Raw genomic sequence first — 24934 nt, 5'->3', positions numbered from 1 at the left:
AAAAATCTCAACTCAAAGAATTTTCTAGAGGTCAGAATGCACACCCCAAAAAAAACAACTTAAAATGGTGTTTGGAAGCCAAGGCTTTATACTTCTTATTAGGAATGGTGTAGATGAGATAGAATAAACTTTTGAATTGACTTAAGTGATCATCGGGTCCGAGTAATAGCTTCAAGCTGTAAGCACAATCTATGACAACATGGCTTTCATATCACACACGGCCTCCAATGGAAACTGAAGAACACACCCCTCGAAGCTGCTGCCACAAATGTGATGTCTCTCAAAGAAGACCTCCAAACGGAAAATGAGTTGCGCCCCTCAAAGTTGCCAAACATGCTTCGTGGAAAAGAAAATACATATGAGACCTGTCTTGATGTTTTAAGACACCTGAAAACATAATTCAACAGTTCTGGTAAAAAAGAAAGTGATTCAGCAGTAGCATAATACACAAATTCAAATGGAAGTGTTATTTTTTCATGATTGAATACAAAAATAAAAGAACTGCCTTAATTGATATCTCAACTCCTCCAAGAGATACACACTTTCGTATATTGAAATAGATATTTGCTTCGACTTGCACAATCAGATATTGCAGGCAAAAACTTAAACAAAGAAAATAAATGCAAAACGCTTTGCTTGTTTAAAATCAAGATAGTACAATCCTATATAAACTCCCCACACTCCCCAAAGAGAGAGAGAGAGAGAGCGTTTAATCCACAAATGCATTGACCCATGTCAGAAAAATTCTTCTCCTTTGAGTCTTTCAAACACATCTTTAGCTTGATATGTGAATATCAGAGGTGGAAGGTTTGTCAATGTGGAACTGGCATGAAATATCACATTCTCATCCAGATTTGATCTTACCAAATTATCTTGTTTCCAGCAGTCAGAGAATCTGATACCACATTTGCACCAGAAATTTGAGGCGACATGGCTCACACATGGGCCCAATTGGCCGAGTGACCAAGACAATAACTTAATCCTAAAAGCCTCTTTGACAAAAATCATTCTTGATTTTAAACTTGATCATGATGGAAACATTGCTGCAAAAGAATTCAGTCTTCCAAGTTCCACACATTTCAAACCTGGACCTGATACTTGATCTTCACACAAAATAATTTAGCTCACAAACCTTATTTACTTTCCTACCATAAGAACTTACTGATCAATGTGGGTCTTCATATAATGCTTAGGAAGCACCCACAGCCGGTGGCCTAGAAGTCAGCAATGCTTGCAAGGCCTTAACAACAATGCTCATATTTGGGCGAAAATCTGCTTCATACTGCACACAAAGTGCTGCTACAGCTGCCATCTGCATTCCAATGAGTTCAATTAGGTCCTCTCTCTCTCTCTCTCTCTCTCTCTCTCTCTCTCTCTCTCTCCAACCGAGCTCGACTAGGCCGCGTGACGTTAGAGGCCAATCATCTATCGCAGGGTTTTTTCCAACCTCCCATTTGACGGCCCCTCTATGATTGGTCTCTGACGATCACCACCTGCACATGTATACTGTATCTCCCCCCTCTGCCCCATTTTTGGTGCCCCCCCCTTCTTTTTTGTATCATCTGGAGGTAGACACATATTTTTTGTATCAGGACTAGCCACACCGTCCTTCATAACCTCTTTTTTGTAGAAACGGTTGGCTGGCCCGTTTTGAGACCACCACCGTTATGTTCATTGTATCAGTTATCGGTAGTCTCATAGACCTTCACGGTCTCCCGAAGACTTTAATAAACTTTCTTTCTTTCTTTCTTTCTCTCTCTCTCTCACACACACACAGCTTTGAGGGCTGTAGAAATCCATGCAGATGTACAAAACATTCGGTAACTTTTAAAAGTGATTATAACATTAAAAGAGTGGAGTGAGACCCTTACATTCAAAACTTGTGATGTGGTGGTTAGCACAATGCTAGGCATACTCAGAAAACGTCTAATTGATCTTGGAAAAACTTTGCATCATGTTGTGAGGAAAATAAGAATGACACAAGGATTTGAAAGATTATGGAAGAAAATGGAGCCACATCAATTGTCAATCAGGATCATGATGGCTCTGATGGCTAGGAAGTCTTTCAGAAAGCCTTTCATTGTGTGTTACAGAACTTTCAGGATCCAGTGACCCTATTCTTTGACCTGGAATGACATCTTTAAAAGAATGCCATTAGACCCTTAGAAATTAAATCAATTATTTGCAACTTGTTATGTGGTGGTTAGAGCAATGCTAGGCATACGCAAAAAATGTCTAATTGATCCTGGCAAAAGTTTGCATCATGTTGAAATGAGGGAAAGAAGAGTGGCAGAAGGATTCGAAAGATTATGGAAGGAAAATGAGCCACATTGATAGTCAATCAGGATCATGATGGCTCTGATTGCTAGCAAGTGTTTCAGAAAAAGCCTCTCATTGTGTGTTATAGAACATCTATTCTTTGACCCTCATCAGATAAGAACTCCATTCTGAAGGAATATATCTAGATGAATCCAGGAACATGCAAACTCATCCTCTAAAAACACAACACATATACAGTATGCCTGCTTCATTAAGTTTTGACTTCCATGGTGTCCATCCTAGATGCACCAAACAAACTCTATGCTTATGACAAACCATTGTAGAAATAGTGGAGACAGGGTATTACATGCTTGAAGCATTTGCGGCATGTTTCCGATCATAAAATTTTTCAAGGATACACTTCACTACCTGAACAAGTGTTGCTTCAGAATCTCCTCAACAGACACTGGCTACCTTTGACAACCTGCTCTCAGCTCCCCCACCTTCCTTCTGTACCTCTGGGCCCCGTTCTCGATCAGCCTCCTCACCTCCTTCCCCTTTCTTTCTCCTTTTTCTCAGCTGGTGAGCATCCAGCTCACAGGTCGTCAGCTTTCTGCTCATCCTGAGCTTGTCATTCCCTCACTGGTCTCCTTCCCTGTCTGCTCTGCCTCAGGCCTCCTGCCCTCCTCTTTTCCAGGCTCCCCAGCCCTCAACAGGGCCTGAAGACAAGTGATACAGGCTGCTCCTGCCAGCATTGTGCCAGGGTGGCCTTCATTCGGGATCCCATCACACTCCTCAGCAGGCTGTGTTGCTGCTCCTACTGGCAGCAAGGCGAGTGGAGCAGTGCATTCTTTCCCTCCTGCTGCTATCCTTTCGTGCCGTCTCCAGAGTGCTTCCATTGGGAGCGGCAAAGACCACCGTATGGTGACCTTGGCCCATTTGGCCTTGAGCTGTGAGCTATGCCACAGTCCTCTCAATAGACTTCATGCTGCCCATACGGAAGCAGAGCAATGGAAAAGGGTGCCTAGCCCCTCCTTTTCTTCATCCATTCTCTATTCTCTTCCTTTTCCCTTGTTTTCCTTCTCCCATTCCTTGTTTCCTCTCCCTTCTTCCCTTCCCTTCCCTTCCCTTTCCTTCCCTTCATTCCCTCCATTCCCTCTTTCCTTCTCTGGAGTTTCTACCCTTCTTTCCACTTCTTTTTCTCCCCTCTCCTTCCGTCCAATCCCTCATTTCCCTACACATCCACTCCCTCCTTCCTTTCCCTCTATTTTCCTTTACCTATACCGCCCCAGCTCCCCCCCAACCCTCTCCTCTCTTTGCAGAGTAGCTTGCATGAGTGTTAGTGCGGTAACTAAGGTGACCTCCAGGGTCTGGCCAAAGCAACTCAAATGGAAGCCTTGTCTGGAAGGCAATCACATCCAGGAGGTGACAATTTATGGACGTGGGGTCCTTGTGATCAGATGTCCAGAAATGACATGGGCTCTTCTCCATGGGTCCCCCATTTATCTCAGACCAAACTAGTTTTCTTTGTACCTTGGTGAAATGGTTTCACAATGGATGACATAGAGACACGTATAATCAGAGCCCACAGTACCCAGTGACCTCCTTGGGCATGCCCCAGGAGCACAAAACTTTCCTCTCCTCCATCAGTGCTAATTTGGGATTGTTTTCGAGCCCCCCAGCACAGCAGCATCAATTCTCATGGATGATCCCACTAGTTGTCACAAACCTGCCCTCCCTACCCTCTACTATCTGTTTGGAGACAGACCCTCTTTAGTGGGATAGTGCTCCAACGAGTGGAGATTGCAGGGCTACCAAGGCGATGTCATCAGTATACAGAGTTTGGCCATCTGGCCAGGCTTGGCCGAGGTTTGCTGGTCTCCAAGGAGAAGGTAAGGAGGAGATCCAAAGCCACAACCACAGGATCCATCTCAGTGCTCTCCTTCCCCGCCCCCACCAGCGAAGGACTTCATTTCGCAGGTCCCCCCAAGTATGGCCTGGGTCCTGGCTCAGAACCAGAGGCGGTGGCATTATGCAAAGAAAAACGCAGAAGAAGAAAACAGCACATGAGGACATCTATGGAGATAGACTCCCGCCCCTGGCAGGCACACGCAGGGGGGAGAAGGGGATACAGCCTCGGTGGGAAACTCCACTCAGCCATAAAATTTGACCGTGCTGCTAGCCCAAATCTATCATGATCTCCTATGCTTCCGATCATAAGCATCTGCTTATCACATTCTCAGAATACAAAGAGATTGCAAGCCGAAAATATGTGCCATCTCTGCCAAAGAAGTGTTGGACTATTTTTCATTAGTTGTGTTGTCGATGCTTCAAACTTCTACTATACTGGTGTACTGCTGCAGCTTTTGTAGTGGTCAATGTTGCAAATACTAGCTTCTACTGCCACCATTACTGGCCATTAAGATTGCACAGAGTAGAAATGTTGCTCCAAATCTAAGGAGCTCAACTTTGATCTATCGCTTGATGAATAGTTATGTGCTTATCTCCTTGTGATTCTCTCGTGTTTTTTCTGATGCTATCAAGACAGTAAGTCTCAGAGGGCTTGACGCAAGCACACTGGGATCTTTCAAAGTGCAGCATCTCTCCTAGAAGCCCTCTTGCAAACATCCAATACCACCAGATTGTGAAGAAGCTATGCATTCCATAGACAAAGAAAATTGAGGCTGGATATATCAGACCAACACAAAGCAATGCAACTCTCATATGAGATGAAAGGGAACAGCATTGGCAAGAGTGCTTACTATTTGCACCCCCCTCCCAAAATCTCTAAGATCTTTCACAGTAACTCAGACTGCCAAACTAGTTTTCCAGTCGAGTTGGTAAGAAGGGTGGGGAGGGCTCAACTCACAGCAAAGGGCTATATCCACCGTTGACCTGGAAAGGAAACGGTTAAATAATGTTTTGACACTATATTGGATGAATGCAACATCTGAAGAAAGAGACTTAGCTAGATATTCAAAAGACTGAATATCATGGGGACACCCATTTTGCATGTCCTATGGCCTCTCATTGTTTGTCCAATGCTCATAGAAATGGCAACTTGGAAGTGTTGGGACAGTACTAGCAGCACATGCCATAGGAAACATGCAGGGCTCAGAGGCTTATGTAGCTGAGCAGTTGAGGTAATTTAGTATTGTTGATGTCTCATATATATGCTGCAAATTCTCTGACAAATTCTCTGACAGGATCTTACATGCTCTCCAACATAATGAACAGCCTTTTAAACATAAGCAGATGTAAGCTGACAGATTCTCTTTGGAGAGGAAGTTACCCAGAGGGGGGGTAGTTTGCAGCTGCGAGGAGAAGAAGCGGGAAGCAAGCAGGGAGGGGGATGCTTGCATTCAAAGTCTAAATTATCTAAAGTACTCAAAATGATCAGAACACTTCATTGAGAAAGGAGAAGCTGCATAAAATCCAGAATTTTACCTTTGCCACTGCCTTGGGTGGGTAGTCTGTCTTCAATTTAGGGTCAACACACTGCTTTACTTTGTCTTCACTTAGTCTAGGAGTAGCCTGCCATAGACACGACTCTATGATCAATAAAGAATAGAGAAAGAGGGAAAGAGGGGGCGAGGTGGTTAGCAGAAGGTTGAGCTCTGAATTCCATACATAAAAGAGGAAATCTCATATCTCAAAAACTTGAGCTTCAAAATATCACAGGCAAGTTCTTATCCTGCTAAACATATAAACCATCTGCCATGCATGTCTCACCCAGGTAACTAGACTCTGTTGACCACGGGGTAAGGTGTGATCAACAGGCTTTCTTCCTGTAAGAAGTTCCAGCAGGACAACTCCAAAGCTGTAGACGTCACTCTTCTGTGTCAATTGTCCTGTCATTGCATATCTGAAGGCAAAGAATGGTCAGCCTCGTTTGCAGGGACACCTAATGAATACACAACCTCCACTACATTAAGTGCATGCGATCCCTACATGAGTAAAGAAAACCTAAGAAAATATCCATCCCAAAACCTTGATTCCTGCACTTGAAAATGTTCCAGAAAAAGGAGCTCACGGATAACTATCATTGCATTCCAAACTACTATTTGACAACTAATATCAACTTACACACCAGAGACAACATACCAGGGTCTAGGGCTTTAAACAGAGCATTTATTTCACAGATAGTACTGTTTGGGTAAATTCCCATGGACTTTTGTCTTAAGGCAGAAAGTAGAATCTTCAATTTTAGCATTCATCTTATCAAAAAAGAGGGAAAAGGTTGGTACACTACTAACCCTAGGCAACAAACAGAACTTCAGAAGTCCACTTGTCTAATCCCAATCATTCAATCCATTGAATCATGGCTACAGTTGCCTACCAAACAAACTTTCAACCACGAAGTGAAAATCAAAAGAAGTGGTTTCACTCTTAAGATCACAAGTACAATTCTCAGCAAAATGGCCTCTGTTCCCAGGATCAGAAAAGAGAATCACATTTGGTGGCACAAGGATGAAGTACAAGTATCCTATAGCAGAACACTCCACTGAAGATCTCACCACCTTTTACAATCTAAGATTTGACGAGTTCGTACTTGATTGAAATAATTTTCCCATTATCTATTGAAGTCTACAGCAAAACAATAATATCAATTCAATCATACACAGCCAGGCCATATGTATGTAAAGCCTATTTTGTTTTCAAAGGAGGACTCACCTTTTCCCAGCCCGACGTAAATACCTACAGCAAACCCATCTCGAGGTCCAATAGATGAAAACATATAATTGGAGTGGACAACACAAACTCTCTCTCTCTCTCTCTCTCTCTCTCTCTCTCTCTCGCTCGCGGGTGCTCCCTCCCCCCCCCCCCCCCTCTCTCTCTCTCTCTCTCTCCCGTGGTAGACTACATAATGGGATCCGTTGCTTTCACACCACATTTTTTTTATCCCATAGTGCACCCCCTTATGCTACAAGCAGACCACTCATGCTCATCCTTCAACTAGACCCTCCCCCAACCCATATAGGACACCCATAGGTCCACCTCTTCCACATACTACCAATACAATCATTCACCAAACCACACATATGGTAGTTATCTTGCTACTCTCCTAGAGCTCATAGATGTGCAACCGGTCATAGATGCCAAAGATGAACTGATGTATCATGAATCATATATGATGCTCAAAATACTATGGTAAAAAGTCACAGTACTTCCCAGGAGTAGTTAAATTACATGGTACAATATTTGCCAAGGTGGTAACCTGTAAGGTAACCCCTTTAGGGATATATCTAGAGAGGGCTGGAAAAATGGTTGACTAAAATACTCCATAGGATCCTTCTTAGGTGTGTCATCAACTGAGGTAACCTACAAAAGTGTGGTTCGAGCTGGTTGCTTGCGAAATACTTCTTTACTTGTATTGAAGAGAGAGTTGATGTGATAGGACCATCCCTAGAGCCAGTTAACTCAATAAATTTGCTGTTGTGGACGAACTGGAGTATAGGACTACAAAACTAATGGAAGAATCGTAGTTGTAGAGCCATTGTTGTCTAACAATGACATCATTTCGAGACAAGGGCATGATGTCGAAATTTAGCTTCTCATGCAATTCAGGACGTTGCACCAAATTTAGCAAGAAAGTTATGGAAGTAGTCATTGTCAACCAAAATGGTCATTGAGGTACCACGGATTGATCCGTGTAAACATAGATCTTGTGTGGCCAAGGAATCCAGTGTTGCACGGTGAGGCTCATGTTCGTAGTCTGGTGCCTTGCCTTTTGTAACTTGTGAAGAAGGTCCATCTTCTGCTTGAGTATGGTTACAAGGTTCCTTATTGGAATTTTTCTTGGGCCTTTTAGGACAGTTCACCCATCTATGATTCCTAGTGCAAATAGTGTGCAATGCTTTGGAAGATCCATTCTCGTTTGTCAATGTAATAGCTGTGCCTTTAGACTACTAGGGTCAGTAATTTCTATGTTGGGGTCAATTCCAAGAAGAGGCAGCACGGTCCTGGAAAGGACGCTTCTATTGTTGGCCCAAATAAGGTTTCCAGGACACTTCTATTGTTGGCCCAAATAAGGTTGTCAAAACCTATTTGGATCTTGATTCAATCAAGAACCTTGATTTTAAAATCTCTGTTTAGATCTGTTAGAGTCCTTAGAGCAACGAGTACTAGCTAAGATAGGGATCCTCTAGGTGACACTTGAGGCAAAATGTCCACAATGTGAAAGCTCCTGGGTATGTAGGGTGAGCAACTTGAACACACAATCTTAAGGGAAGGGGGAAGGGGGGGGGATGGGGGTGTTCCCCAGAATCTCTTGATATAGCACATGAGATAAAATGGCCCCAGAAATTATAGTGTGAACCCATACCTTCTTGAGGGGCTAGTCATTTGCTCTCTTTTTTTTTTGTATAAACAGCAAAGATTAGCCTCAAAAGGATGGACGGAGGCCGCTGGGCAATGGTGATTAAAGCCATTACGACGATGGTCTGTGGCCCATGCTTGTAGTTCCATGTACCTTGAAGCCTTGCACCAAAATATATACCTTAGGGAAACGAATGCATCATGGATCGAGATGCCAGAGATGGAAGGCTCAAAGTCAAATAAATAGGAACTTGAGCCATCCAAGAAGACCTTGACGAATTAGAGGAACTTACCAAGATTGTACGTGAAGACCCTCAAGATTCTGAAAGCAGTTCCAAGGTGAGGAGATCTCAGCACTCCCACCATGAACTTTCCTTTGATGACTCAAATCTAGCAGATCAAGGAGCCAAAAGTGGCAAGCTACCATGGAAGCAGAGATGGCGGCCATTCTAACTATACATGGGATTCAGTTGACAGACCTCAGAAGAGGAAGATTAATGGAACCCAACTTACGGAACCAAGGGCAAATATGATGGGATTTCGGAGAAGTAAAAGGGAAGACTAGTAGTCAAAGGCTACCCTCAGGCTAAGTGTGTTCACTACAGTGAGTTTTGTCTCTACAACCAAAATGACAACCATTTGGACATTGGCTGCCAACATAAATGGCCCATTTTCCAAATGGAAGTGAAGTCTGCACTCTGAATAAAGAGTTCAACGAGCAAGTCTGTATGGAGCAGCCACATGCCATTCAGTATCAAAGTGCAGGAAAGCGAGCATGCAAGCTCCACAGGGTATTATACAAGCTAAAACAGTCCCCCAAGGCATGGTACCAAAGGACAAATACTTTTATGAGATTGGATTGTCTCAAAGTCTGTAAGATGCCAACTTGTACCTCTTTTGAAAGGGAGCTAAGAGTATGATTATTATTCTTTATGTTCATGATTTAATTATCACAACTACTTACTTACAAGAGGAAGGTCCAAGGGGTCGAGGGACACCTCATAAAGAAGTTTGAAATGACAAATTTAGGTATTAGTGGTTTGGCAGAAGCAGGATAGTATCTTCATTTTCGAAGAGCAGTATTCTCTTTAAGTGCTGAAGCAGTTCCACATGGAGGATTGCAAGGAGGCACTAAGCCTTATGGAGACCAACACTAAGCCGAGTAATGAGGAAACACAATGATTATTTAAAGCAACCTTGTACCAAAGATTAGTTGGAAGTTGGCTTGACCTTACCAATACTCATATCTCTCCTCTCTCTCTCTCTCTCTCTCTCTATATATATATATAAATAATATATTGTCTCTCCTCTCTCTCTCTCTATATGTGTGTGTGTGTGTGTGTATTCTATATTATATTACCCCTCCCGCTCCTTCTCTCTCTCTCTCTCTCTCTCTCTCTCTCTCTCTCTCTCTCGGCCCCTCTTTCCTGCAGCCTCCTCCTCTTTCTATGCATCGATAGATATATGTGTGTGTGTGTGTGTGTGTGTGTGTGTGTGTGTGTGTGTGTGTGTGTGTTTATATATATTTACTCTCCCTCCTGCCACTCCCCCCCCCTCTCTCTCTCTCTCTTCCTCTCTCGCTCTCTCTCTCTCTCTCTCTCTCTCATCTGAAAAGTACAGGCAATTACGGGATCACGTCCTGCACAAGTTTTGAGCTTGGTGGGTTTGGTGATTAAGATTGGACCAGAGATTGGGGCACTCAAATGCTCCACACCGATTTATTGTTTTATGCTGGTGTCATTTGTTATTTCGTATCTCAGCAAGAAACTTCAAACAACCAACAATCGTTCCGCCACAGTCTGCGTACAGAGCAGCCTGCGAGCCCATTTGATCCTGTGTGACAACCAACATTGCAAAGTGATTGTGAAAAACCAGGTGTTCCATGCTTGGACGAAGCACATCAAGGGTTGGTATCACTTCATCTACAAGCCGATCATGGATATTGTTTTGCCCGACATCAAGGAAGCCTTCCACTGTTCACCGAGGCTCTCCCTCGAGCAAAATGAGCTTTGGCTGTACTTGCTCCTGTAGTTTCCAGTTTACCTGTGTTCATTGTCGTGCACCTTTCTGAGTGTAATCAGAAAGAGCTTCAGAGAACATTCCACCGCGTATACTTGCTATGCACAAGCAGAACCTTATTCTAACACGAAACTCATGAAACTCATCTTGATGAGTCTAGAGGTCAAGCAACATCAGCACATTATAGTATATCATACTTCATTCTTACGAATTATGATAAACACCACTGAGGCGTCACTTGTCTCCAAGCAAGCAAATACTCTTAACACTGAAAAATGGAGCTGCTTAATATGTAGGCCTGTAGTAATAAGTCTCCAACTGAGTAAGAGCTAACTGATTTTAGCTTCCAAACCAAGCAAGCTTTTTTCAACTAGAATTCGGTCTTTGTGACCAAAACCAACCAAGTTCAAATACAACTCCGCTTAGTTTTCAAGCTAAAATAATAATAACAGGCCCGATGCATTTCCATTACCCAATGTATTCATCAAATGAGTTCAGAGAATGATGAGGAGCTCGCAATAATTGCATCACCAAGAGCAGAAATCAAAGGTCGGAAGAAATTATGGATCTGAAGTAGAAAGCCTTTTTCACTTCATGCAATTGCATGCAGCTCATGCATATCCTCGCTTAAAGATCACTAACATCATTGAGATTTCAATCCTTGAGTTGCCAATCCACTTACTCAGGAGCATGGTAGCCAAAGGTTCCAAGAACACGTGTGGAGTGAAGACGGGCTGCCATATCAGGTGCCTGATTTGAGAGGTTAAAGTCTGCAATCTTTGCAGTGTAGTCATCAAACAGCAGAACATTGCTAGACCTGATGTCACGGTGAATTATGGATGGCTGCACTTTCTCATGAAGATATTCTAAACCCCTTGCTGCTCCTACAGCAATCTTCACTCGTTGCATCCAGTCAAGGACAGGCCCAGGCTGAGCACCTTGAACACCTTTCCGGCCTGGAATAAGAATATGATAATTCATCATGTTAGCTTCTTTACAGAAATTCTCAAACATCCTCTTTTTCTCCATAACTAACTAAAATGGACCAGCATCCAAGAAGTTCGTTAGAAACCTTAACCCAAAAAAGACATTAACAAGAAATGCTGAATGACTTCTCAAAACCTAGACACATGCATTAGGCACAAGTAAAAGCGCTGAATCAATAAATGAAGAAGATCATAACAGTTGCAATCACAATAGTTTTGCAATCATTAACCTTTTACCGTGTAAGATATCATGAAGTGAGCCCATCGTTGCAAATTCATATGCCAACACTCGTAAATTGCCATCAACACAATATCCAATGAGTTCCACCACATTTTCATGCTTCAGCCTTGATACCCTGGAGACCTGTAGCTCTCAGGTAGCAAAAGATATCATGCAAGCTTTTAGGGAGAAATCAGAAAATATTGTATCAATACACTAAGATCCAACATTTTATCTAGCTAAGAGCTACTCCATTTCCCAGTAACGGTATCCATTAGTTGCATAAAAGAATCAGTCCACCTTTCTTCAACTCACCCAAAGCAAAGCTTACCTGAGCTAAAAACTCATTGTCAGGTTCCTGCTGATTGTTGACATCAAGTTTTTTAACAGCTGCTGCTCTGCCATTTCTCAAATTCGCTAAGTAAACTCGCCCATACGAGCCCTCACCGATTAAAGCATTTGCACCAAAATTATCTGTAGTCTCTCTTAGCTCATCCAATGGTATAGAAGGTGCTGCTATCGGCTCAAGTGTTTGTGCGACAGGATTCCGGACTGCTGGAGCCTTCTGAGCTCCCTGATAACCTGTGCAAAAGGATCAATCATAAGAATCAAGGCGAGCATTTTCATTTGCATAAATGCAAGTTACACCACAACATCCTTAGGCTGATTTACTGATATATTGAAAACCCATGTCAGACACTGTACAGTTGCCCAGGTGCCACAGCCTGATGCATAACTACTACTGAACCATATGGCTGTCACATGCTAGCTTATGTGCAATGGTGTAGGTACTCATGTCTGTTTGGTTTTTATTACTATTTGCCTAGCCTTCCAAAAACAACATACAAATCGTGATAGTCATAGATCGCTTATCAAAAAGGCACACTTCACTTCATGCAAGAAAAAAGCTCAAGCTCTTGACATCGCATGACTCGTCCTTCAGCATATCGTCGCATTTCATGGTCTTCCAAATATTATCATGTGAGATCAAGATGGACCTCTCTTTTTCAAACCTTGGGTATAGCATTGCTTTTCAGTTCAGCTTATCATCCAGTCAGTCAATCAAGTACTGATGAGATGCTTGTTGGAAATAGGAGGATAGAATCTCTCACACCTCTCTTCGACCTCAGCTCATTCAACACTCAGAAACCTCGTGATAGATAATCACACAAATACTATGAAACCTTGCTGGAACAGCACATGAGAGAGAGAGAGAGAGAGAGAGAGAGAGAGAGAGAGAGAGAGAGAAAACTCAGACTATATTCTTCCACAGAGTGTGGGATAAACAAGCTCCAGATGAGCACAAAGTAGGCAGCAAGGGTGGTGTCCAAAACTGCTGAGTATCAGAGATCTCCCCCGTCAAAGAATGCTGCCCGTGGGTAGAGGCTTCAATCCAGTGGATGAAGGAATGGAGGAGTGAGGTACTCTTTATGTAGGCCCTGTCCAGGGCTCACAAAACCAACCAGCAAGTCGGCTGCCTGCATGACCGACCTGCAGAGGCGCCCTTCTCTAGGCAATGAGTCGACCATTTTGGTCAACCAGGAGCTGACCAGGCCGACTTGGCCTGGCCTATAAATAGGCCCTCAAACAGGGCTCTTTGGGCTGCACTTTGGCAGGCCACAATCCCGCCCTTCATGCCCTCTTCATCCCCCTATTATCGCCTGTCCCCTTATCCCCTCAAATCGGGGGCTCATAGGTGGGGACAGTGATATTCTAACACCCCCTCTCAATGACACAACTGTGGGCCAATCCCCATGCGTCAAAGAGGTGCTCCGTCTACTTCTTGGGGAGCGCCTTTGTGAAGACGTACGAAATGCTGTCGACGGTCGGACAGTACATCAACTCCATGATATCATATGATGAGCTTACGTACGAAGTGGTAGTGGACTTCGATATGCTTCGTCTGTGCGTGGAATTGTCACACATGATCACCGTCGCATCCTCTTGAGTCACGTCCATGTCCTCAAGGATCCCCCTAAGCCACAACGTCTCGCCTCCTGCAATGCACGCACCCATATACTCTGCCTCTGTCGATGAAAAGGCAACAGAGGGTTGTTTCTTGCTTAGCCATGAGATGGCCCCTGATGCAAGTATGAAACAGTACCTTGTAGTAGATCTTCTGGTGTCACCATCACTTGCCCAATCACTGTCACAGAATCCACTTAGCTCGAAGCCTTCACTGTATGTAATGCCATAGGTGAATGTACCTTCAAGTACCCCAGCACCCTCATGCTTGCGTCCCAATGGGCCTTCCTAGGTTTGACGAAGAACTGACAGAGTAGCCCTACTGCAAAGGAGATATCTGGCCTGGTGTTGTTAAGATAAAGTAGACTTCCCACCATCCGCCAATACTATGATGCATCAACTGGCTGAGACGTATCATGGATGCTCAGCTTCAAACCAAAGTCCATAGGAGTGATTGCCACCTTGCAGTCTTCCATCTAAAACAGCTTCAGTAACTCCCTGTAGTATTTCTCCTGAGAGATGAATATGCTTCTTTTCTCCTACTTGACTTCAATCCCAAAAAAGTAATGAGGAATCCCCAAATCTGTCACCTCAAACTCCTCCAGAGAAGTTTCTTGACTTGAGAAATCTTCTTCGAGTGGTCTCCTGTAATGATAAGATCATCCACGTACAAGATAAGTACCAGCCACAACTCTCTCTCAGTGAAGAGATATAGGTTTGCCTCAAATGGACTCCCCTATAGCCCGATCTTCAAGAAGAACTCGTCTATCCGTTGGTACGATGCCCTTGGGGCCTGTTTCAGCCCGTACAATGCCATCATCTTGCATATCTTGGATGTGGACCCTGGAACCTGAAAGCCTGGTGGCTAATCCACGTATATCTCCTCCTCCAAGGTTCCGTTCAAGAATGTGGACTTTACGTCCATCTGAAAGATAGGCCAACTATAATGAGCCACCAAGGCAATAACAATGCGTATCGTCACCATCCTCGCTGTGGAGCGAAGGTCTCATCGAAGTCAAGTCTCTCTAACTGTGTGTAACCTTTCACCACCAATCAAGCTTTGTATTTGTCCAAGATCCCATCAAACTTGAACTTCAGCTTATACACCCATTCGGTACCAATGATCTTCCGCTTGAGCGGCTTGTCCACCAAATCCCTGGTGTTGTTCTTCAGAATGGCGTCCATTTCTACGTGCATAGCATCATGTCATTATGGGGTATCCCTTACTTCCTCAAAGGATCTGGGCTCCTCACGTTGAGCCACCATAGCATAGTTCGCGGAGGGAGTCTTTACGTTGCGTTGAGACCACCACGCTCCGGAACTGCTCTCGGGAATATCCGTTACAAGTGAGTCTGCTAAAGTCTTCAAGTACTACTAAGGTAGCTTCTTTTCTTATGGAGATGCCTTTGCTGGAGATGCCTTCAGAGCCAACACTAGGACATCCTGCTCCTCCTCCTCCTCCTCCTCGGGTTCTTAAGTCTTCTCCACCTCCTTGATGGTAACCCTAGGTGGGGGTAATGTCGGAAGTTCCTCAACCTCTTCTTTAGCCTGAGGCTCTGACTCTTCGAAGATCACATCCCTGCTAATGAGGATTTGCTGCTTCACTGGGTCGTAAAGGTGATAAGCCTTGGATTCTTCATTGTATCCCACAAAGATACATCTTCTGCTATGGGAATCAAGCTTCGTCTGCTCATCCTTATGCACATAAACAAGTACATTAGAACCAAAAATCCACAAATGGGAAATGACAGGTTTCTTACCATAGTAAGCTTCATATGGAGTCTTATAATCACAGCCTTAGTCTTGGTTCTATTGAGGATGTGAATGGTAGTCTTTACGGCTTCACCCAAGTAAGCTTTCGAAAGATTTCTCCCTTGCAACATGGTCAAACCTATCTATGTGACAGCCCTGTGCTTTCGCTCAACAACTCCATTCTATTGAGATGTGTAAGTAAGTTGCCGCTTTATCTCGTGCTTTTGCAAAATCCATTGAGCTCGGTGGACGTGAACTCCCCCCCTCTGTCTGTGCGGAAGGCTCAAACTGCCTCCCACTCTTCTTTTCTACCTAGACCTTCCATTCTTATAATTTCTCATAAGGCTTAGACTTCTTGGCGATGCAGTTGTTGACTCTGTGCCAACATGAACTTATGTAGAAAGAGAATGTGTTACAACTTTGTGATACAACTTTGTGTTACAACTTCTACATACGACTTCGACATGTAGAAAGAGAATGTGTTACAACTTTGTGTTACAACTTTGTGATACAACTTTGTGTCACAACTTTGTGATACAACTTCTACACACGACTTCTACATGTAGAAAGAGAATGTGTTACAACTTTGTGTTACAACTTCTACATGTAGAAAGAGAGTGTGTTACAACTTCTACATGTAGAAAGAGAATGTGTTACAACTTTGTGTTACAATTTCTACATGCAAAGAGAGAAGCTCTCCAACTTGTATAAATACCCCATAATGGAATGAAGCCCACACTCTTTGGGGCATTGTGTTGAGTCTACTTTGGTATTCCAAGCATTTGTCTCAAGTGTCCATGCTTCCTTGCACTCCACATCCAAAAGCATGTCCTAACCTTGCAACTCCTCCTCCCCTCACCTCCAACCTTGCAACCCTTCCTCTCCCTCTCCTCCCTCCTCCTCCCTCCTCCTGCTCCCTCCTCTCTCTTCTTTCCCCCATGCTCTTACACCTTCTTCCTCTCCCACTCCTATGCTCCCCCTAAACCCTTTGTTCCTCAATCCTTAAAAATCCATGATCTACGAGGGAGACGAGTTCTCCACCATGTACTCTATCCTGAACCTTGGATCCTCTTTCTAACCCTGGAACCTCCTTCTAAACCCTGCAACTCCTTCTAAACCCTGGAACCTCCTTCTAACTCTGGAACCTCCTTCTAAACCCTACAACCCCCAATGAAGACGAAAGCCTTCATTACCTCAATCATGATTATACACATTCCTTTTACACATGCATGCACTTTGTTTGCTTACCACACTTAAGCCCACGTCTCTCACCAGAACACGAATTGAGGTCCTAAGCTACACATATACTACAACCGACAACCCCACTATATCTGTAGGTGACAAAAAGCCTCAGAACCCTGCATTCTGAGAGAACCCAGCTCTTCCTACGAAAGCAGTAGGAAAGAGCAAACAGCAGTATATTCGAGTCATTCGACCGAAATCATCCACAGATAAAAGAGAATACCATAAACCTGCGAATGAATTTGCTGACATCGGTCCACAAATGTCGGAATGAACCAACTCGAGCGGCTTCTTGGCCCATGATGAGGCCTCCTATGGAAACTTGTCCCTGTGTTGCTTGCCCTCCAAGCAAACCCTACAAACACGATCATTGCCTGCAATCGGTGGAAGTCCATCCACCATCTTGGACTTTTGCATCTCGGCTAGAGTGCCATAATTGACGTGACCGAACCACTCATGACATAATTTGGATCTGCCATGGTCCCCATGCACCAACAAAGCATTGAACCAATATAGCCCATGCTCCCCAACACCATGAGCCACCACCTTTCCACTTGCCTTGGATGTGACAATGACTTTGCCGTCATCAAATAGAACCGACATGTTGTATTTGTCTGTCTCGCTGACAAACAAAAGAGTCTTACACAAGGTCGGTACATAGAGTACACTGAAAATCAGCTCCTCGTCTCCTGCCGTCGTTATAAATGGGATACCACCAACACCCTTCATAGGGCATGTCTGGTTGTCCCCCACATTTACCTTGGAGTCAAGATGCGTACCTTCCATGGTTTAGACCAATCTTTCTTGTTGGACATGTGCTTTGAGGCTCCACTATCCACGTACTAGCCCTCCTTGCCTTCGCTAACTGCGTAGGCTGGGCAGTACTCAGTAATGATAAAGAGAGCACCAGCAGTGACATTGGCTGATTCAGTCTTTGGCTCCTCCTACTTTTTCTCTACATCCTCAGTCTTGTTGTTATTGGAATCCTTGGACTTGCCGTTGCTTGGCTTGTCCCTTTCCACAAGTGCTTTCTCATCTGATTGATTGAATAGTTTCTCCCGAGCCTCCTGCAATAGTAAAGGGCCAAGCTCTTCGAATATGAGAGGTTTGGTCCTCTGTCCTGTAGTGACTGTCATCATAAAACTCTTGAAACTTCAAGGTAGCTTGTGAAGTGTCAGCAATGCTAGATGACTTGAGTCTACCTTCTGACCAACTACTGCAAGCTAGTCCCTCACCACCTTGACTTTCATCAAATGGTCATGAACGTTGTCTCCCTCACTCATATCCAGATTGTATAACAGATGCTGGAAAGTGAGGATCTGAGACGTGTTGCCTGTTTCGTACAGATCCTTCAGGATGGCCCACGCCTCTATAAGTAGGCCCTCAAACAGGGCTCTTTGGGCTGCACTTGGCAGGCCACAATCCTGCCCTGCATGCCCTCTTCATCCCCCTATTATCTCCTGTCCCCTTGTCCCCTCAAATCAGGGGCTCACAGGTGGGGACAGTGATATTCTAATAATGCTGCAATGCTACAACCAACGGAGGAGAATCTACCTTGATGGATTCTACCCAAAACGACTTCTACAAAACCATTAATGTCACCTTTTCCAGGCAGCATATTGTAACTGACCATGAAGTACAAAAAATGCTGGATATCCTTCAGTTTGAGACCGGATGAGCACAGCACAGGGGCAGTAGCTAATAAACACACAAAGTTCACTGAAGACAACATGGTTCTTTTATCCTCACCACTCACTGCTACAAAGCTCTCCAATCAGTGTTTTCAAAGCTGCAGCCATCAAGAAATATTCAAACTTAAGTTACACATTGGATTTACCTCCATCCTGGGAAAGATCCATCCTACTTTTCCCATTTCCTGAGTGAAACATTTTGTTATAGATGATGAATCCCCGGATAAATATGTTTCAGAGATTGAAGATCATATACTCCCTAGTCCTAGGAGAATACTAGAGCATCAACAATGAGAGGCTCCACAGTACCTCATCATACACTTTCTCATACGATAGCTAGACCCACTTGCTAGACAGATGGAGACAGGCAAAATATCCAGATCTCTTACAGTAATATTTCCAACAATACTACTGATGCATCGTGCATCTGCTTCCATTAGCTTCGTCCCTTTAAATGAGGAGGATGCCACCTTTCATGACTTACATCCTTAAGGCTTATGGATGATGTCTAATAGAAGGGTCACTGACCCACTTATGAATCCCCAAATGAGGAGTAAATGGGGATAGGAAACCTGCAATAGGAAAAGGAATAAGACAGTCTACAGATGCCATGTGGACATATGTAGGGACTGCCATGTGGGCAGATCTGATAGAGATGAAGGTGCCACATGAGCAGCATGGCTACCATGCAGGCAGCATGTGTAGCCTGCATGTGGGCAGCAGATCTGGATAGATCTGGCTGCCACATGGACAGCCAGCCATCTAGGCTGGGAAGCCCAGCTAAGAGGCTCCATGAGAACGGCCCTGTAAGGAACCCAACTACAAGGGGTCAGGGCAGGCAAAAAGGGCTGGCTGGTCAGCCAGGGGTGGGTCAACAAGGACAAGAGGCCGGATCCAGGAAAGGCTCAGTCAGGCGTGGTAGTCGGTCAGCTCAGTATGCTCATCGGCCAGCTCATCATGCTCATTGGCCAAGAACAAAAGTGTGGTAGGAGTACAGCCCTCACCTTATAAATCTCACACACGAACATAGTTCCCGCAACCACTAGGACCCACTGAAGCCCCTAGCAGAGGCATGTGGCAGTAGCAGGAGGGACCTACACCCTGTAGGAGAGCATCAGGAGTGCATTCAATGGCGCTGTCTTCAGTGAACCCTAGAGCAGAGCTTTGCAGGAGTGCTCTACCTTTGAGCAGCTACTGAAGCCTACGCAGGAGTTTATATGCATAGTCAATTTCTGATATAGAGGAAGCGTGAGCCAGCCTTTTGCTGCAGTAAAGAGTCAGCTGCACCCAGAGGTTGTGCCTACCAATAATGCTTACAGAGGCATTGGGATCGCCTTTATAGGGTGCCATTAAGATTAAAGAAACTTGTAGCCACGAGTGTGACCTTCGAAAGGCTACTATATTGCCTTCTCCTGCTCCTCCTTCCATAGCTTTGGACTTTAGATAGAGGCACATGATGGAAATCAAGACTTGCAAGCAGGAAAGAGTCTCAACATAACACATATAAAAGGTATCATTAACGTCTACAAACTGTAGCTGGCAGGTCATCACAATGAGCAGCACTAACACAAGGAGAACAATGAGTACTGACAATACCATCAACATCTAATGATCTCCCACAACTCTAGAGTGCTTGATTGAAGCTTGAAATCCCTTGCAGGTCAATTTTACCTGCCCTGAAATACCTCCTACCAATGGATCTGAATCGCACCCATGATCTGTCCCAACTCCCATCACACAAAGAGCTCAACCTGGCTCCAGGACTCCAAGCCACAATTGAGTCCCATACCCTCTAACTTAGCAGGTTGCTTTAGTCCATATCTCGTAAAGCACCTCCAATATTTATAGTGTCTTGACGACTTCTTTTTCCAGAAACTTTTAGTATCTTGGCTTCAGTCCCTACTTAATATGACATCCTACGTACTATGATACTTCTTAGTTCTGTGCTAGCCCTCCTTCCATCCATGTTGTCTACCTTTTGGGTTTCTCCCACCACAGGGTCTGGCCAGGGCCATTCGGCGGCCTGTTGAGTTTGGCTAAGGCTTAACCACTCTGAGTGCTCCCTACCAAAGATAAGATGCAGGCTAGCCAGGACATATCATCTAGGTCCACCAGCCAGCCGGGTAAGTCAAGCTTGGGATTGCCCGATACTGCCCCCATCAATCAGCTGCTGTTGTAGGTAGGATCCCTGTCAGACGTGTTCAATACGTTCCCTTCCCCATAAAAATAGTATCCCCTAAATATTGTGTTAAGACAAGTGTAAAGTTACAGTCAAATCCACTGCCAAGTTCTGTCCTCATATTTGAACTCTAAATGAAAAAAGTCAAGATTATGTGGCATGCTCGGGCTACATGCCAATGACCAAGACAATCCTTGAAAAACTCAGCATGGACGGCCGTGCAGCTGAATCTTAATGAAATAAAATATATTTACATCCATCTACCACAAATACTTCGGCATTGAACAATATTGTCACGTGACAAGAATTCCATTCTAAGTTCTCAACAATACCGCCTGAAGTACGAAGCGACAAAAACAGAGAAGAATATAAAGACGCAGATAGGGGGAGCTGGCCGTGCGGTGGGCAGTGGGCACGAGGCCATAAAGTCGAAAGCATAAAGTCGAAAGTACCTGGTTGATTGCCATTGGCTGCGGAATTAAATGGATTGTCCACTGGCTTTCGGTACTCCTCTTCTGCATCGCAGCAGAAACAGCTTGCCATGTTTATCACCAGATCTTTTGATCGATTAACCTTTAAATGTCAGCTTCCTGCACTTGCAACCACTAAAGTTCAAATCGGCACAACCTGACTAAGAATTGCTGAAAGGAATAGGCGAATCTTATTGAGCGGAAACGTCAATTACAGCTGCTAAAGCAAGGGGGACGTCATTGCACAGTATGCAGTGGCACCGTAGCAGAGTCCACCCTGCCATTTGCAAGGTTGCGTAATAAAGAATGCGGACCGCTATACGATTTGTCCCTCCTTGTGAATCGAGTTAGGATACTCATCGAAGGTGCGTCTAAATTGACTTCCCCATCTAAAGCTTTTAGTATGGCATGCTGAAGTTCGATTCAACCCAGCTTTGCGACCCTACAGGGAAGGCAACCCAGCTTTGCGACCCTACAGGGAAGGATCCTCACTCTGAGAATTCTCGATCTAAGCCTGTCCAGAAGGCTCAAATTCTACAAACACAACCACCCAAATCACCCAAATATCATCGAACTCATCTAGGTACCCGAAGATCCAGCCGTGAAATACGATGATGAAAAGACCTACAGAGTGGTACAGAGCCAATTCGGCAAAAAATGGAGCGACTGATGGAGGACAAGACGAGCGAGCCGAGCTGCTGCAAAGCTGTGGAGCGATGAGGAAGAAGAAGAATGGAGTTGGGTCGGGGAGAAATGCTTGGAATTTGGACGAAATGCACAAATCTCTGATTGGATCAGGGCAGCAATGGGAAGCTGCAAAAACAAATGGTGAATTTTCGATGTTGTGGAGTGATGAGGAAGAAGAAGAATGGATTTGGGTTGAGGAGAAATGCACAAATCTCTGATTGGAATTTGGATCATATGCACAGACCTGTGATTGGATCAGGGAAGCACAGCTGCAAAAACAAATGGTGGACTTTGATGTTATGGAGTGATGAGGAAGAAGAAGAAGAATGGAGTGGGGTTGAGGAGAAATGCACAAATCTCTTTGGAATTTGGATCAAATGCACAAACCTCTGATTGGATCAGGGCAGCACAACAATGGGATGCTGCAAAAAAGAAGTGGTGAGACTTTGATGTCTTTCCCAATTTGATCGAGTCAAACGCCCCCCTCTTTAAGCGCGGACAACTTTCCCACTACCTCCCCCATCTACCACCCCAATCTCCTTTTCGCATGGTCTTGCAGTTGGCAACCCCTTTCGGTGGTGCTAGATTGAGTCTCCTCTCTCAAGGCAAAGTTCATCTCAAGTTTTACTCCATAGCCCAGGCCATAGCAGCCAATTGGTAGGGCTTCTTGCCTACCTAGGCGGCGGCCCGCAATCTCATGGTGGGTGCCCCAAGATAGGTGAGTGGGGGTGTCAGTTAAAATATATATTTTAAAACTAAAGTAAGAGTTTTATTCCATTCAAGATCAATTTTTCCCAACTTGCACTTGATGGAAAGGGTTTTTCTAGATCTCACACCTTTTCGGCGAAATTTCTCCTTTTTTGCAACTTAGGTCCTTTTCTGGGTCTCACCAACCCCTAATGCAAGCTAGCATTTTGGGTCCGAAAATGCCCAAAAAAAAGAACTTGCACTTGATGCATCCCAATTTAGTGCCTAGGCTCCGCACATCCCTTGAAGAAGGCCGCATGACTGCTCAAACACCTTCTAGCGTGGGCGAAGGTGAAAAGAGAATGTGGCTAGGAAAAGAGATGACAAGGGAGCTAATATAGAGTGGAAGAAGGGAAGGATGGTGAAGGTGGAAAATGAAGGTGCCAATAAAGAGGGAGTAAATCGTGGCCAACCATTGCCCCAAAAATTATGGATATGTCAAAATGAGAGATTACTTTTCTTTTATAGATATGTCAAAATAAGAGATCCCTTTCTTTCCTCTAGAATGAAAAATTGTGTTGAGTGTTGCACTTAGACCCCTATACACATGCACACCATGTGTCTGCTCCGCTCTCTGCGAGTCATCTGGATGACTCCAAGGCCAGCCTCGGGAATCTCCATCGACGTAAGTCCCAAACTCTATGGATGAATGTAATTGTCTGAAAGATGGCATCAACCTGCAGAGGTGTCATGGCGAACTCGGCCCGTACTATCTCATGCGGTATTGAGGGCTTACTCCAAATCATCCTGGACCCCATAGTCACCTATCGTCGCTCTCTCCTCCACTCTATCTTCAGGAGATCACTCCTCCAGAAGGGTGCTGCATACTGGTCGTCGGCTGCACTAACGCTTCAAATGTACACATGCTCGTGTAGGCATTTTGCAAAATCACTTTTGTCCTTCTTTGTTTGTAGAAATGTAACAATGTAGAAATAGAGAGATTCCCTTTGCCTTTTCAGTGTTGCATTTTGAAAATTCGTCGATGGGTGTACTTTTCTACACTTTCTTGGCCCAATTCTTGATTTTTTTACCTCCTTAGTGTTTTCTTGCAAGTTTGGAGCTGGTTGGAGAAAAGGCCGAGTTTGTTGAGGGGTTGTGGGCTAAATAAGGGGTGTGGGCAGCTCCTATGGCTTGCATGTTGTAGTCGTTGGCCAGGCGAGGCAACAACTTATTAGGCGGGGGCTAACACCCACCCCCGTGGCTCGATGGCATATGTAGCAGCCTAAGGCGGGCCTATGGCATCCCACAATGGGCTGGGCTTGGTGGGTATAGAGGCGCAAGGGCATGGGGGCCTGTTGTAGTAGTACGGCATAGCAATAGCGCGGGTGGCATATCACATGGGCTCAGGATAGCCCTGCGATGGCAAGGTCGTCCCTCGCGTGCACCTGCAGGGTTTGACAAGGGAGATGGAGAGAGAGAGAGAGAGAGAGAGAGAGAGAGGGGGGGGGGGGGCCGGGAGGGATGAGTAGGAGACATTGGGAGAGGGAGAGGGAGATGGAGACCCTTGATCCAAGTAGAAAATAGTAATGGAGAGGGAGAGGGAGACCCCTGATTCAGGGAGCAGTCATGCCATTTGGCCCCACTAATGGTCCTATCACTTTCATGAGGGCTATGAATGATCTCTTCAAGCCTCATTTAGAGAAATCTGTGATTGTTCACCTTGATGACAACACGAAAGAGTTGAGGGTTGTTTCATATCTCTTTCACGAAAGTCCAAGATTGGAGGAGAAATGCCAGCAACACCTTCAGAGTCAGATTGAGGGCACGTTCGAAGGTGTAAGTGCAACTTACGTTCCTCTCCATCCAATTCAAATTGTCATAGTCTAGATAAAACATGAGAGTTCTAGAAGAGCCATACTCGATCCAGTCTACAGGTCTTTGGGATCAAGCAAAAAATCCATGGATGCTAGGACTCTCAGGCTCGGCGAACTCCGACCAGGGAATTTTATGATGGAGAGGGAGGACCACGAAGGTCTATACTTAGGGCTATCTAGAGCGGAAGCCTTAGTAATGAGGATGAGCTTAAAGCCCACATTAGACAAAATGATGAAACAAATGTAACCCGCTTATCGAATGCTAGCCCCTTGTCAATTCCAATATTGATTGCTGGACATGTTCAAATGTGGGAGGGCGATCTTTACTGAGACACTAAGAGAACAAGATATCTCCTGTTTTTGGCCTGCCCCATGGGGCTAGCCTTAGCAATGGTTTAGTTCTAGGAAAAATATATTCGAAATTGTGAATTTTGTTTTAATAAGTGGCTTACTTAAATTGGAGATTTGATTGTTGCATGCAATAGGCGGCACATGCGTATGGCGCCTCATCACATAGTTTTGGCATTGTTCTCTGAATTTTATGGCTGCTTGACTATGTGCGCCACTTTTGCATTAAGCTTCCAT

The 24934-nt window shown here is 44.6% G+C and overlaps 1 protein-coding gene across 9 annotated transcripts; it reads right to left on the bottom strand.

Annotated features, from left to right (window-relative positions):
• Window positions 1-41: 41 nt before the first annotated feature.
• Window positions 42-22297, bottom strand: LOC147880569 (pto-interacting protein 1-like). Of its 9 annotated transcripts, none has more exons than XM_087370909.1 (9): window positions 22142-22197; window positions 21084-21217; window positions 12134-12384; window positions 11820-11946; window positions 11279-11552; window positions 5992-6124; window positions 5707-5793; window positions 1163-1312; window positions 42-387 (listed from the first exon to the last, which is right to left on the bottom strand). In XM_087370909.1, exons 2-8 carry the CDS (start codon window positions 21172-21174, stop codon window positions 1190-1192), a joined length of 1086 nt encoding a protein of 361 aa, XP_087227035.1. In that variant the 5' UTR covers window positions 21175-21217; window positions 22142-22197; the 3' UTR covers window positions 42-387; window positions 1163-1189. The 9 variants fall into 9 exon arrangements, with proteins under 9 accessions (XP_087227035.1, XP_087227031.1, XP_087227029.1 ...); XM_087370905.1 differs by having other exon boundaries at window positions 43-387; window positions 21084-21221; window positions 22176-22297; XM_087370903.1 differs by having other exon boundaries at window positions 43-387; window positions 21084-21221; window positions 22033-22144.
• Between the last annotated feature and the right edge of the window lie 2637 nt (window positions 22298-24934).

This window comes from Dipteris shenzhenensis, chromosome 32 (assembly GCF_047967505.1).
Source record: "Dipteris shenzhenensis isolate YYH24624 ecotype China chromosome 32, Dip_SZ_1.0, whole genome shotgun sequence".
Taxonomy (NCBI): Eukaryota; Viridiplantae; Streptophyta; class Polypodiopsida; order Gleicheniales; family Dipteridaceae; genus Dipteris; species Dipteris shenzhenensis.
This window is presented reverse-complemented; position numbering and strand designations above follow the sequence as displayed.

Coding starts and splice junctions, on each gene's coding strand:
- LOC147880569 (XM_087370905.1), bottom strand. CDS start 21,174: ATGGCAAGCTGTTTCTGCTGCGATGCAGAAGAGGAGTACCGAAAGCCA. Junction 11,947..12,133: donor ACAATGAGTTTTTAGCTCAG/GTAAGCTTTGCT, acceptor TGAGAGCTACAG/GTCTCCAGGGTATCAAGGCT. Junction 11,553..11,819: donor ACTTCATGATATCTTACACG/GTAAAAGGTTAA, acceptor TTCTTATTCCAG/GCCGGAAAGGTGTTCAAGGT.